General features: G+C 38.6%; 1 protein-coding gene across 1 annotated transcript in view; it reads right to left on the minus strand.

Annotated features, from left to right (window-relative positions):
- robo1 (roundabout, axon guidance receptor, homolog 1 (Drosophila)) overlaps nt 1-15,156 on the minus strand; it is a 231,674-nt gene that overhangs the window by 196,998 nt on the left and 19,520 nt on the right. The window contains exon 2 of the mRNA XM_056756264.1: nt 4,429-4,554. Within this exon, the coding sequence (XP_056612242.1) occupies nt 4,429-4,519 (91 nt within the window). The 5' untranslated portion in view covers nt 4,520-4,554. The remainder of the gene's footprint in view (nt 1-4,428; nt 4,555-15,156) is intronic.

A 15,156-nucleotide genomic window follows, 5' to 3' on the forward strand; every position in this document is an offset into this window, starting at 1 on the left:
AACATGCCAGCTGAAAAAAGTAGTACACTTCATGCGAGTACACTTTAATTATGTAAGGGATAATCCACGCCTAGCCATGCATTAAAGGGTTTTAAAGCACGACGTGGAGGCGAAGAACAACACGATGCGAAGTGCATTAAAATCCTTTAATGCACGGCTAGCCGTGGATTATCCCGCTTATACCATGGTTATTTGCCAAGTTAAAGCTTTTATTGATCAGTGTCATTTTAGATCAAACAGGTGAATATTATTATACGGTTATTATGTCAGTTAACTTTAAATGTAATCAAATTGACTGGAGCTACCCGTGCGTTAAAGGCTTTTTTAATGCACACCTTCCAGCCAATCAGAATCCAGTATTCAAACAGACCAAGGTATAAGTTTCATTATATAATGCATCTATTGTTATCTTCATTTGTAAGTCGTTTTGGATAAAAGCGTCTGCTAAATGACTAAATGTATGTACATAAAGGGCTTTATTGTAAGTATATTAAGTACAAAATTAATGTGTGACAATGTAGTTTTTTTTGTACTTCTATTCATGGTGTCTCAAAACAGGAGTAGAATAAACTTTCAAAAAAGGATAACGAAAAACAAATTATGTGTATAGCAAGTTTAAAAACAGTAAACTTTAAGTACATTTAAGTGCATTATAGTGCACTTTTTCCACATAGGATGTATTTTATTTAGGATTATGTCTGAACTCATTTGGTAGAAAATACAAATTCATAGTGATCAACGAAATATCCTGTTGCTCATTTTGGTCACGGCTGCAGCTAGCTAGAAAAAAAACTTTAAAATAGAAGAGATGCTTTTGTAGCTCATAACGTCACATCTGCTTAGGACGTTTCAGGTAAACATGCCAACCTGTAAACATTCCTTATATCGCAGACGTTTATATTGGTCGAATTACAGAAGCGTTTGCTCAAAGCATTTCAGCGGTAAACGACTTCCTGGAGAACTTTCCATTTATTCTCTCTGTCCTGTAGCCACTTGTCTATAACAACCTCAGTCCAATCCCATCTGCTTCAATAATGGCCCTGTCTTCCGCAGCAGAAAAATGAAAATATGGGCAAGAAATCAACGTTTTTCCAACAAACACAATTACAAGGCAATTTGTAAAGTGCTGCACGGAGTAACGTTCAATTGCTCTTGGTTAGAGGTGAGAGACGCTTCGTTCTGCGTGAGATTTGTATCCGTCTCATTGGTAAAAAGCTTTCCCGTGCTGTGTGCCAGGAGCGGACATTACCGGTGAAATTGCACATCATTTAGGTGAATGCTGTATAGAGATGATGGGTTGGCTGAAATCGGACGAACTCGGGTGATTCTTTTTACTGATTGGTTTACAAAACGCTTCAGGAAAATAGTTTTGCTTGGGTACAAATGGGAACTCTGAGAGGGAATTGAATGGAATACTGACAAACATAAATTAAAGGAGGAATGCTCATGATTCTGTAATTGTAGATTTGTTGTTTGTCTTCAAGGTAATGCTACTCATTGGTTAAAAGTTTCAAACCATTGCTCACTCAAAGTAATTTCTTAAGGACTGACCCCCAATTACACTAAAAGCATATCTGGATTTGAGCCGGTGTGGTGTTTAACACATATGGTTCTTACTTAAAAAAATAGCTTTGGTGCTCATTTGGATGACACGGTTTGAGTCATATTCCATTTCTCTTAAATATAATGCTGTCAGTCTTCACAAAAAACGAAAGATGTCAAGTCAATGCCACCCTTAAAACGAACAATGAGCTCTTTTATCTCACTACATGAAACATTTAGTGTTGTGTTTGAGAACATGATGAAAATTATAATTAAACATTTGGCAATAGATGGTTGATTCCTTTGTCTTGCTAGATTACAGTGATAATTCACCAAAAAAATGAAAATCCCTCTCTTGACATTATAAACCTGTATGACTTACTTTCTTCAGCAGAACACAAAAGAAGATATTTTGAAGAATGTTGGTAACCGAACAATGGCGTTACCCGTTGACTTGCATTGCATTTTGTGGCCATACAATAGAAGTCAATAAGTACCAATGGTTTTGGGGTACCAACATTCTTGAAAATGTCTTCTTTTGTGTTCTGCAGAAGAAAAAGTTAAACAGGTTTGAAACGACATGAGGGTGACTAAATGAGAAAATGTGTTTTCTTTTTTGGGGACCTTTTGCTTAAAAGCTAGCTTCATACACTCTTCAAGGTTTTTAAAAGTTGAGCTTTAGGTTAAAATGCATTTGAAAGTAGTGAAAGCAGCACGGTAAGAAAGTTAACAAGCGCAAACATGAACAAAAATCCCACAACATAAAATGTGTTTTTAATCAAAATCAGCCCCCGTAATGTAAAAGTTACCATAATTAAAGAAACACCCACATCTTCATAAACTATCAAGAACATGAAGTTTGCCAGTTCCTCAGCAGCACAACAGTGTGATTTATATCAGATCTCTGTGAGTGAGAGTAAGAGAGTCGGTCATGAGCGGTGTGTGTAAGAGAAGAGAACCTGTTCTCCTGCAGGCTGTGTTCCAGAAGCACCTCTTATAAAGTGCTGCGCTCGTCTCGCACAATTGGCCCCGTAACTTCCAAAAAGGTCACAGCGGCTCCGGCGTAATTCAATATTCTTATAGTGCTGTATTAACTACATATTTAATCACCAAGGGTAGGACATTGACGGAGAGTCTCGGTGTGGCAGGGCAACGGAACATATGTGGACCAAAGTGCTGCTGTCAGCAAAGCATAAGAGATGAACGCTGGGTCCCATGATGCATGGCTTCCAAATCTGCTGTGTTATACATTACATCCGATGTTTAGCTCTGTACTATAGGTCTCTGTTATTTACCCATAATTCATCTATGTAGCTATATTTTTGCTCTTTTGCTTAAAGAGAAGTAAACCAATCTCAATAGAGATGCATAGATATCATTGAAGTCATAGTTGAAAGAAAAATAATATTTTGAGAAATGTGTTGTTTTGACTCCATACAATTAACGGCAATTGGGTCTAATGTTGTGTGCTTACCAACGTTCTTTATCTGTAAACGAACCTACAGATGTGAAGTAAATCTCTTCTGTGAATACTTGACGGACAAAAAAAAATGTGTGATATAGCTTTTTTTGAAACCAGTAACTTTGTATTGGCATCTGTTGCATTATTGCTCCTGTATGACATATCGCTTATTGCTACTTAAACTCTTTGTAATTCACTTTGGATAAAAGCCACTGCTAAATGACTAAATGTAAATGTAAATCTATCACAAACCAAAACCAGTTGAATCAAAATGAATCCGAGCTTGTCAGACGGTTCGAGCGCATCCCATCATGCACAGTTGCACACTGTTTATTGCGAGGCTGTAGCATCTGTTTACAGCTCAGCGCCGGTTCCTCGGCAACGCATCAGGTGAAGTGAATTGAACTTCAGGCAGGATGAGACTTGCTCAGCGCCGTTCATTAACGCTGCTATATCGGGCTCTAGCTATCAATTCGTCCTCGCAGCGCGAAAAAGGTACCGCCGCCGACAGAAATTACACACGCCTCCACCGCCACACCAGAAAAGAACATTAAATCCAGAGAGACGCACACGAGCAGACCAAACTGACGAGAAAATTGTTTCTGTAGCAGTGGCGAACGAAGAAGGAAAGAGAAAATATAAAAGAAGATGAGGAGCGGAGAAGGAATGGTAATGGAGAAGAGTTTGGAGCAATAACTGGGAAAATAGTCAAATAACGAGCTGATTCGGGAATAGCGTCATCCCGGCAGATGCAAACTGGAGAATGAATAGAAATCGAAGATAGTATCAATGAATACAGATCGTCTAGAGCTTGTTTTAGAAAACGGGTGTGATAAATTGGGAGAATGAAACACATTTTAAAGGGAATGAGAAACATGCTGCCCCGAAAACTTCGAAAACTTGCAGAAAAAGTTAAATCCATAGTTTTATATTAAAAGACCCGAAGCTTTAAAAGAATAGTTCATCAAGAATGTTGGGTTTGTTGCACAAAATACAGACAAAACCAAACATCAGGTTATAAATTAACATGTGCTGGGTTGTTGTTACCCAACCACTGCGTTAAAACAACCCAACGGTTGGTTTTGTCCATATTTCACACAAAAATCAATAAGCAATAAAGAAGTGTTTTGAAGGTCCAGTGAATGGTGTCCATCACACAAGCAGACAGTTTATCATCACCATCATGTGATCGACAGCGGCAAAGCCACATGGGAAAAACACACAAGTCTATAATGCAAATAACAGAAGATACTCTAACTTAAAGACTTTGTGTGAAATCAAATCGTTTCCACTTAAGATAAAAAACAAACACTGATTACTTGCATATAAATACAATTGTGAACTGAAGTACTGACATGTAGGCTTGTGTCCGTCCCATGTAGCTCTGAAAAAAAACATTCAAGAGAAAGCTCATGCAGTCTTACCTGGAACCAACGATCCCTCCAACTGCTCTGATTGGACGAACTTCAGAAGGGTGAAAATTATTGGAAGGAAGGCTGACCAAGTGATCTGCATGATTCCTACAGACCTGGCATCCCTCTCAGATTATTCTGAACAGAACAAAAGAAAAGATTAGGAGTTCATATTATAATTCATACAACCGTTTGCTTTCAACGTGCAGCATATATAGTGCGATCAATACCAACACGTGGACTAGAAATGTTTTTTGTTTTTTTTTCAGTTCGGCATCAACAGTCTGTTGTTTTATTGGTTTGAAGTGAATCTAATAGTAACTCAGACCAGCCATCTGCAAAACACAAGAGCACCCACTGAGATGACCGTACGCCAGCTCATCCCAGCCTGAGATCGAAAATCAAACAGCACTCGCTCGAATGTAACGATGCTGGTTCAGCTGTGCTTTAAACACAATGACGTCACTCAGTGACCTGGAAACACAGCTGGTGACATCATAGCCAATGCTTGCGCTTTCTATTGAAGTACATCACGTTTTCTTTTTGCTCAACCTGTCATACAAAGCCAATTTATAAACAGACACAAAGGCATTTTAATCTAAATGATACACAACAAAGCACTCATGATCTGACAGCGATACTAAAAACATCCAAGTGGTCCTGATGTTGCTATGGTTATCTCTTCAAGCTAACTTACCTGTTCGAACACCGCTTGGTAAAAATACACGGTGGCAAGCTTTGTATCGTCACTAAACTTTTTCCATTACAAAACCATTGTTTAATTTCGTCAGGGTAAAGATGAGCAATACAATTAAACAAACAATGAGCAATACACAATTTTCTGTATTTATTCATCTTTGTTAATACAAATATGTTCATGTTAGTTCATTGTGCATTAACTATTGTTAACAGATACAACATATGATTGTAAAATGTATAAGTAAATTCTGAGATGATCATTAAATGAGATTAATAAATGCGTAGAGGTTTTGTTCATTGTTAGTTCATCCTATGCAAAACTAATGTTAACAAATACAACCATATTATAAAGTGTGACCAATATTCCACATTTTGGATGTTTATTTTTTCCTCATTGGGATTGTTAGCAGGTCCTCACAACGTACACAAACCCGGACCACAGACATACAGAGAGTCTTTTAAGTCACTTCCTAATTCTCTTTACCCATAATGACTTGTTTGTGGCAGACAGTGTTAGCTTGTTGACTGAAAAGCTTTCTTCTCTTCTTAACAAATTGCGTTTGGAAGCTTTCCTGAGCGCAGAACTGAAACCGCAGCCTGCTATCTGATTGGAGCAAGCCGGCCGTCTCATTGTCAAACTCGCACCTTATCGTCCTTTATTTCCCATAGTGTTCTCTCAGCCTGTTAGAATTACTGTGCCTAACAATCGCAGGATTTGCATGCGGCGGTGACAGATGCGTTCACCGCTAACTGGACATTCGAGGGCAAGCTGTGTTTATTTTTCATCTCCAGGCTCTTTTTTTCTCGTTCCCTCATTCAAAAAACGCTCAGGTCTGCTTCTTTCCGGTATTCCAAGGTGGACCCGAGAGGGGACTAGATTGAATTCTTCCAGATAATTGTGTCAGATAGGCACCCAAAAGCGTCTTTCACAAGCGATCAGATAAACACCCAATTACCAGCGGTGAGATGCCACAGTCGGCAGGGCAGAGAAGGTGAGAAACACCAAGATGGCCTCCTCACCTGACGCTCAACACCGATGCATTCGACCGGACGAGACAGCTGAGAGTAATTATTCAATTCTTTAGATTAATGAATACACCCAGCAAAGATAATGAAAGATTTATGTGCAGGATCCCCTCTTCACAAATTACATGCACATACATGAGCCAATCAGCAGCCAGCAGACCGGAGTCCCAAAAAAATCCATTTCATTCTCCTTTCTACTGTTTATCTTTGCAAGAACACGTTTGCTTATTTATGAGAAGGGATCTTGTGCGCATGTATGCAAATTAACAGTGGTGGCCAAAAGTGATGTCCAACTCTTTGCATCTTTTATTCAGATTTATTTGTATAGAAGTTTTGTATGGATTTGTGTGTTGTGCTTGGATTGTAAACTAAATCTCAGCTTTGGGAAGATTTGAGGAGACTTGGCACGAAATGCAACACAGCTAGGCCAAAGATTTCTGAGTCAAGATCCAGGAGAATGGCTGCTGTAGTCAAAAACAACAGGGGATTGATAAAACATGAATACAAAATCATGCAAATTAAATAAAAAAATTAACTGAAAAAAATAAATATATACTTAGAAACTATTAAAATACATAATTTTAAATAAAAAATATTGCTTTTATGTAGTATATATACTGCAAACTAAAAATCTATTTTATTTTATTTGTATATTGTATGACAAACAGAGAATGTCTTTGCGCCAAACATTAGTCCAAATATCAACATATCAAAAAACTCGAGGTGCATAAATCCCCAGCGAATATATTCTAAAATAGAAAAGGGATGCACACACATTCAAACTCAACCAAAATGTTTATTATACAGATTCCAAAAATTCACCAAAGTAAAGGTTTGCCCTTGTTGCACTCTGTAGAATAAAATCTTTTGCCGAGCCTTTTGGGCCAATTTTGAATGTGTAGCAAATCCTTTTTTATTTTTGGATTATTATGTTATATAGAAATTATGGCTGTCACACGATTAATCGCGATTAATCGCACCCAGAATAAAACTTTGTGTTTACATTATATGTGTCCGTTTATTGTGCATATTAATTGTGTATTCATACGTACATACAAAACATAAATATCAATGTATATATATTTATTGAACTTGTTAGGTGAATTATTTATATTTACCAATAATTTAAATTGCATATAAACATATATCAATTTTTGTATTTTATATGTTTCTTAAATACATGCACATATGTGTATGTATTTATAAACACAAAAGTAATATGTACAATACACAGTAATATATTATGTGAACGCAAACTGTTATACTGGATGTGATTAATCGCGATTAATCGTTTGACTGGTCTAATTGAAATAAATGTGTTGTGTATAGAAATTATAGAATAATATTATATAAAACTATCCAAAACTAAGCCCTTAACCTGTTTACTCATTCTATGTGATGATTTAAACCCTCTGTTACATCACGCTGAACAGTAACGCATGACAAGAGAGATGAATATCTGTCTGACGTCTGTATTAAATCTGGCAAAAAGAAAATCCATAACAAGAACAACCGGAGGACAAAACGCTTCTTTTCTGGAGTTCTCTCCACTTTTCTTTTTGTTCTTCTAGGTTACTGTTGTTGTGGTGGGCGACGTGAACAAAGCCAACAGCCATCTCAACACTTTAGGTAGTGTTTTGAAGTCTGGCAGACGCTGAATAACCTGTCATTTCCTCTGCACACCGCTTTCATTTCCAACATGACGTGACACCATTTCAACACAGAACAGGTCTCCTCAGATCTCACGAGGGGCGTCCGTCGTGTTAAAGGTGGGAGCATGAAGCAGGTAAATTATTGCGGGGAAGTGTTCTGAGGGCTTTGAAAAATCAAATGCACTTCAAATTACCTCTGACAACACCCACTGTTCCTTTCAGCTTAATCTCTCGCCTTTTATCTTCCAATTTCAGCCTTCGGAGCTCGCCGTAACTTCAGTCTAGAGAGCCAGATGCTCTAAGAGCCGGGGAGGGGTAGAACAAAGACACAAATGGAAGAGACGGGCCAGGCACCTGATATTGCGTCGCGGACAAATAACACAATGGCCTGCAATTGTTACCGCTAGAGAAAATCATCTCCTATTTCCTTTATGATCCAAACGGGGATTCTGGAATGATGTTATTTAAGCAACGGAGCAACGAAACAGACAGAGATGCACAATATTGGTTTGTTATCATTGCTCGGCGCTGGCTTTTCCCTGTAGACCTCCGGCTAACAGTGAAGGTGGCTGGCGGTTAAATTAGTCTAACCAAGACCTTTTTTTCTGGGAATAATGCAATGTGCAGACAGGAGAACTCGTGAAATTAGACGCTTATGTGTTCTCTCACCGTACGTGCTTTACACTGCACACTATCTGAACACTGCACACGCATTCCCCGGGGACATCGGCCAGGACGGCGAGTAAACAAATACTCATTGGTTGTTCTTCATTTCTACAAATGCTACAGTGCTGTGCGCATTTCCAAATCACAGTTCTTTCATTTAAAGGTGTTGTGTTTTAAACGTGCATCACATTTCATATTGGACCCATGGCTATGTAGTAATATGTTGTGTATGATTCAGAACTGAGAATGCCGTTCACATTAAAATCAATTCCTGAACGTATAGCATGGAGTGCAAATACACTCTAAAATATAAAGATGTTTCAAAGGTTCTTCACAGCGATGCCACAGCGGAACCATTTTTGGTTCCACAAAGAACAATTCAAGCATAGGTTCTTTATAGAACCATCTCTCTCTTACCTTTATTTTCGACACAAAGAACCTTTGTGTTTTAAGTGTAAAATGTTTGATTACATAGTAACTATTCATTTAAGATTTAAGACTTACCTTAAACCATTTTGCTTCTCAAGTAAATGTATCTTTATTTAACCATTTTTAAGCAAGACGGATACTACGCACAAAATCTATTTTTTGCCATGTTGTGAAACGGCACTCTTAAAAAGATCAAGATGCCACAGAAGAACCTTAAACATCTGAAGAACCTTTCTGTTTCACAAAAGGCTCCTTGTAGTGAAAACGGTTCTTAACACTGCCACCAAAACTAATTTTTTTTGCTCCTATGAGACAAACAGGACAAACCAGATGGAATCCGATGGTCCTAAATCAGATACAGGTCTGATGTTTCACGACCTCAGTCGGTCATATTGGAATTCAGACAACTTTTGCGTCATTGTAGATCGACTTGCGTCATAATTCTGCACTTTAACGGAAGTGCACTTTACAGCTCGGTTGTCAAACATTAAGCATCAGATTATAAACATAAGCCCTTACACTGTCTAACGCATGTGAGCCGCACAATGCGATGCAACAAATGGCTTTAGAATCTGTTAGTATAAGAAATTTCGCCACTGGATACGGCGCAATGCAACGTGCAAACCGACATGCACACAGCCCGAGAGTGGACTGCTCCGGGAATGCTCTAAAATCGCACCGCGGGAACAATCCATTACGCTTAAAGTCAAACACACCTGACTTGACCCTTGCTTAATTCTGTATGAAAACATGCTGCCTGTTACGTGTTATTGTTATTTTGCGCATGCGATTGTTTTTATAACCATCACCAGTTCACACTGGAATCTGGTATTGGCCACATTTAAAAAGTATGAAGAGCCAACAAAAAATCAGATCAGAGCAAAAACTCTGAAATGAGCATTAAGGCTTGCAGTGTGAACTTGTCTAAAGAGAGAGAGACTGAATGGCTCGATGGCGCTGTGAAGCACCTTTTAAGCACCTTTATTTGTAAGCGTGTATACATATCTCTAAAATATAAATAAGAAATGTCAAAAAGGCCAAACCTTTTCATTTCAATTAAATGCAAGAACCGTAACACCACACCACAATGTCTACAAACGCTCTACCCAGAGCGATACGATGCTTAGAAACTCTCAAACAAAACGCTGACATTAAATTTCCATGCACGCATTCCAACAAGCCCTCTGAATAAATATCAAACTGTTCGAACAAACACAATTTCATGCTCAAGCATTCGGCCTTTCGATTATTGTAATCCGTTATCAGCATGTGAGGCCAGCGAGGCTCTTGGCCCGGCGGGCGGCCCGCACGCATGAAGATGAGTTTGGAGGCGGAGGGGGAAAGCGGTTGTGCGCTTCAGCTGCTGAATCATGTTTTGCAACTAGTCTTGTGGCAAATTCCCCCTCAAAAGCTTCCCGAATTGTTGAATAGTCAATTTTAGATAACACACATCCCTGTGTGTTTTAAACAGACCGCTGGTGTGTGTTGTGTGAGTGTAGTTAAGTTTTACAGAATTAACAAAAGAAGGAGAAAATGAATGAATTTAGAAGGCTTTGCTGCAGTTGTAAAGACAATCTCTTTAAGTGACTGCTCAGCAAGTCAATGCCATGTCTGTGATGGACAGCCGGCGTCGCCGTGACTCGTAAAAATGACGGACAGGGTTTAAATGTCCTGTGTTTACAGTGCATTTATATTTCTGCCACTTCATTACAATAAAAGGATTAACCCGCAGCTCTGCTGCGCATCGTCTCGTGCTTCGTGTATATTACCTGCTGTCGGCCAGCCGAGAAGCGCACACTAATCCTGATGTGCACACGCACAAAAGCACACACGCACAGATGTTCTCAAACACTCAATTCTCACGCCTGCACGACTGCGCAGAAAAAGATGACCAAAGGATATACAATAGAAAAAAATAACAGATGAGATCTCTCAATTATTTTTCATAGACATCAATGAGATTAAATGGAGACAAAATGGAAACAAACTCACAAATGTCTGTGTTAGAGGTTACACAAGATCTAAACACACTGAGCTCAGATTTGCCAAGTCCGCCATCAAAAATCTGCATTATTGAAGATCTCAATATGAACTCAACATTTGTCATCAAATTAACCCAAATACAGATTATTCAAGTCATTTTGCTTCTCAAGTAAATGTTTCTTGATTTAACAATTTTTTGATATTTGAACTTTTCACAATAAAATGCCGTGTAAGTAATTCATATTTTTGGCGATACAACGTAACTCTCAAACAAAATGCTGACATCTACATGCATTTTCGTCCCTTTAAACTTTAGCAAAGACTGCATTGATACTTAAATGAAACGCAACTGAGAACTCCATCAAATATCCTAAACTATGAACGTGCACCCACTGAGCAACAACATTTTCTTCTGTGTAAAAACAGTATTTACTTATTGAGGTAAAATCTTACATACTTACAGGGACCTGAATTATATCAAGGGACGAGAACATTCGAGGTGGATTTCCTTTGAGTCTTGGTCCTAAAAAGCCTAGCAACCACCTAACTGCATAACCTGATAACGCTCCAGTTTTTTTTGATTCAACACATCTAAAGATCTAAAGGAACCTTCCCTCTGCACTACACGAAACATTCCCTAACTTTTCCCACTACACAATCTTCAAAGACAAATGAGTCATAATCCGTTAACATCCCACTTGTGCTTTCCAAAAATTCAAATAAACCGGATAAACCACCAACCTGCGTGTATATTTATACCACCCCCCAACATATTCAAAAATGAGCAAAGCCTGGCTTAACAAGATACGCTGGCATGGTGAAATGTTTGGGGAGAATTACGTTTGCACCTTTGCATCTGAGTCTGTTATTAGTAACAGGAATGAAGCTGCGGGCCGAGCCAAAATGAAGATTCATTTTTAGTAAACGCACCGAGGACGCAGATAGGTCTGGCCACGGGAGGAGTCCAGCGCAGTTATCCGTCATCCGTACGCAGGCTCGTGGATAAATTAAAAGCTGATTATATCCCGGGGGTAGGAGAGGAAGACCACCGGCCCTCTGGCCTGCGAGCTAAATTTGATGAATGACTTTCTTCTCCCTGCCAAGGAGGAGGAGGGGAGCATGACGGAGTTAAGAGCCTACCTCCATCACAACAGACGCTACCGCAGAATTCATTTGCCTAAAAGCTCCAGAAACAAGACTGAAAGACATTTGTGCTACTAGGAAAGTTTAAAGCTTGACTGCAAACCATTTATCGATGGCTTGCGATTTACGGCTGTCAGTTAAGGGTGTCAGCAGGGACCTAAAGCGATATGATGCTCGCTAGAAAATACAAAAATAAAATGTGATTCGAACCTGTGATATATTGTGTGCTTGTTTATAGTCCGTTTGCACTGAACTTTGTGCTTTTCAATCACTTTCAGTCCGTTGTAAGTGTGGATTGGGTCTATTTTGAATGAATGAGGGTGTGCTGACACCCAAAAATAAAAATGCATTTTCCAACGTTCTTTAAAATAACTTTTTTGTCTTCTGCAGAAGAAATAAAGTCATACAGGTTTGATGACGATGGTGATTTTTTTCATTTCTTTCGTCAATACTGTACATGTCACCTTCTCACAGACCTGCTCTGTTTTCTATTCACATCCAGAAAAACTGAAAAACTTTATTGAAAACATTACACAATTTGTAAAGGAGAGTAATACGGTTTTGATACTGTCACAATACTCTGCACTTTTTCAAACCATGACTTATCACTGTTGTTAATATAATGCACCACAGACCGATGCATTGTGCATTGTGCCAACATCGACCTTCAAATGCAGCATTCGCTACAGCACACAGCCTTGCTTATCTTGATGTAAGACACGCGTGCGATCCTTCAGATGCAAGGAGGGCTCGCATTATTGCTCAATTCGAAGGCGTCTACGGCACGCAGAAGAGCGGCCCTCATTTGGAAGCCGCACGTGCTCTATTTGCTTCTTCTGATTGGATCTGCAGGAGGAAGAACAAAGGAAGCTGGACTTTCATTGTATTTCTTTCTATCCCAGATGTCAGAAGTCCAGCGCACAAACAATACAGCTCCCCACCCGCTGTCTACGCTAGTCATTATCCTGAGCAAGGATCGCTGTTTCGGCCCTGCTGCAATCATAACTCTAATTAAGAGCGATGCTTTGTAAGCACGGAGGTTGCGCGATGTTAATTACCAGACTACCGCGCTGCAAACACATCCCTAAATGCCACTCGTCATTGTTCTGCAGTGGTACTTGTCACCGTACCGCCATGAAAACACCCGGGACGTCTCTGACACAGAGGGATGGCATGTTTTGATTTTAAACAACTGACTGACAATAAAAAAACTAATTTGCACACAGTAAAGCTGACTTAGTTAAAGGGATAGTTCACCTAAAAATGAAAAATCTGTCATCTTTGACTCACCCTCTTGGCATTTGAAACCTGTATGACTTTCTTCCGCAGAACACAAAAGAAGATATTTGGAAGAATGTTGGATTTGTGTCAATACAATAGAAGTGAATGGGGGCCAGTGAAGTTTTCTTCAAAATGTCCTCTTTTGTGTTCTGTAGAAGAAAGAAAGACATACAGGTTTGAAACCACTAAAAGGTGAGTATTCATTTTCATTTTTGGGTGTACTATCACTTTAACTGTAGTTCAAAGAGCCCACAGAGACTATAAAATCAATGTGAATATATCTAGATGTTTGGACTAACTATCTAAATATCTAATGCAAATATACAATTTTATTTGAAGGGATAATTCTCCCCAAAAATTAAATTCTGTCATCATTTAACCGAACAACCGCGGTACCCATTCGCTTCTATTGTATGGATGGTGGAAACAAAACCAACGCAAGTCAATGGGTACCGCCCCTGTTCCGTTACGGACGTTCTTCAAACTATCTGTTGTATTCTGCGGAAGAGAGTTTAAAATGAGAGGGTGAGAGCATGATGACAGAATTAAAAATTTTGGCTGAACTATATTAGTAAGTTACTACTAATTAAGTACAACTACTATCAACCTAATAGGTGTATGCTTAAATGTCTGTTTTGTAGACAAAACTAAAATTGTGGAATCAATTCAGTTTGTTTTATAACTAAACAAAATATTTATTTATAATTTAATAATCATCGATTTAGATCATGTGGACAGAAAAGTGAAGCACGGGAACTCCTAGACCTCAAGAATCTGCTTGATAAAAAGAAAAACATCCTAGGCATGAGGTGAATACACAAGAAATATTTGTATAAAACAAATTTGTTTAGCTTTTTTTTTTGTCAAGACATAACTTGTATTGTTGTATTACTGTAGCCTTAAATGTGCAAAAATATGGATAAAGAAGTTACCCTAAAATTATGAACTATGATTATGATCAATTATATGAATAATATGTAAATATATAATAAATATAATATATAATATATTTTAAATCATTCTTAATGTGCTGCTTTCTTGAAAATAAACCCACTTTTGGAGCTTTTTTATACCGTGTGGGTTTTTTCTTTCTCTTTCAGGAGGTTTCTAGGCCTTGAGAAGACTATGAACTATGAGACATTTAGCATCCATTAAAGAAAGCAATGCAGGTTTGACAACAAAAGAGTGGCTAAACCACAGAACTGTTATTTACGAGTCTTCATTATCAAGACTCATCTATGAGTTCCATCAGATTTCGAATAAACACGCAAGTACAGTCTTTTGTGGATCGTTGCTCATCGTTGCACGATTGCCGGAGCTGAAACTCACATTCTGACGCTGGAATAATTTCTTATTCCCGAGGGAAACATCACATACAGCCCGGCCCCTACAATTAAACACATCGTACATGCGCCATAATTACAGACGACAGTCTGATTTGCTAATCTCTTATTCACAGGATTATTCACGAATATACGCCGATCAGTATCAGTAAGCAGTATCACATGAGCTTAATTAAAGCTAATGCATTTTAATAACATCAGATGTTGAGATTACACCTCCCATAAGCCTCTGCTAATTAGAAAGCTGGCGTACAGTAGACAAACATTAACTGATCATAAACAAACAGTCCATAAAACAGCCTTTTTTTAAAAAATTCTGTTGTTTTAAGCAGCAAAAAAGTGAATGTCATGTTCGAAACGTTTAAAAATGCATTCGGCGTGCTGGCACACATCTCGACAGTCCCAAATTAACCATTCATCATTAGATCAAGTGTTTCGAGAGGGGACGCGGGTACTTGCCATTCCCGTCGTAATTGTATCTGACGAGCAATAATACAAAGGAAAACAACAGCATCATT

The sequence above is a fragment of the Triplophysa dalaica genome, chromosome 9 (genome assembly GCF_015846415.1).
Source record: "Triplophysa dalaica isolate WHDGS20190420 chromosome 9, ASM1584641v1, whole genome shotgun sequence".
Taxonomy (NCBI): Eukaryota; Metazoa; Chordata; class Actinopteri; order Cypriniformes; family Nemacheilidae; genus Triplophysa; species Triplophysa dalaica.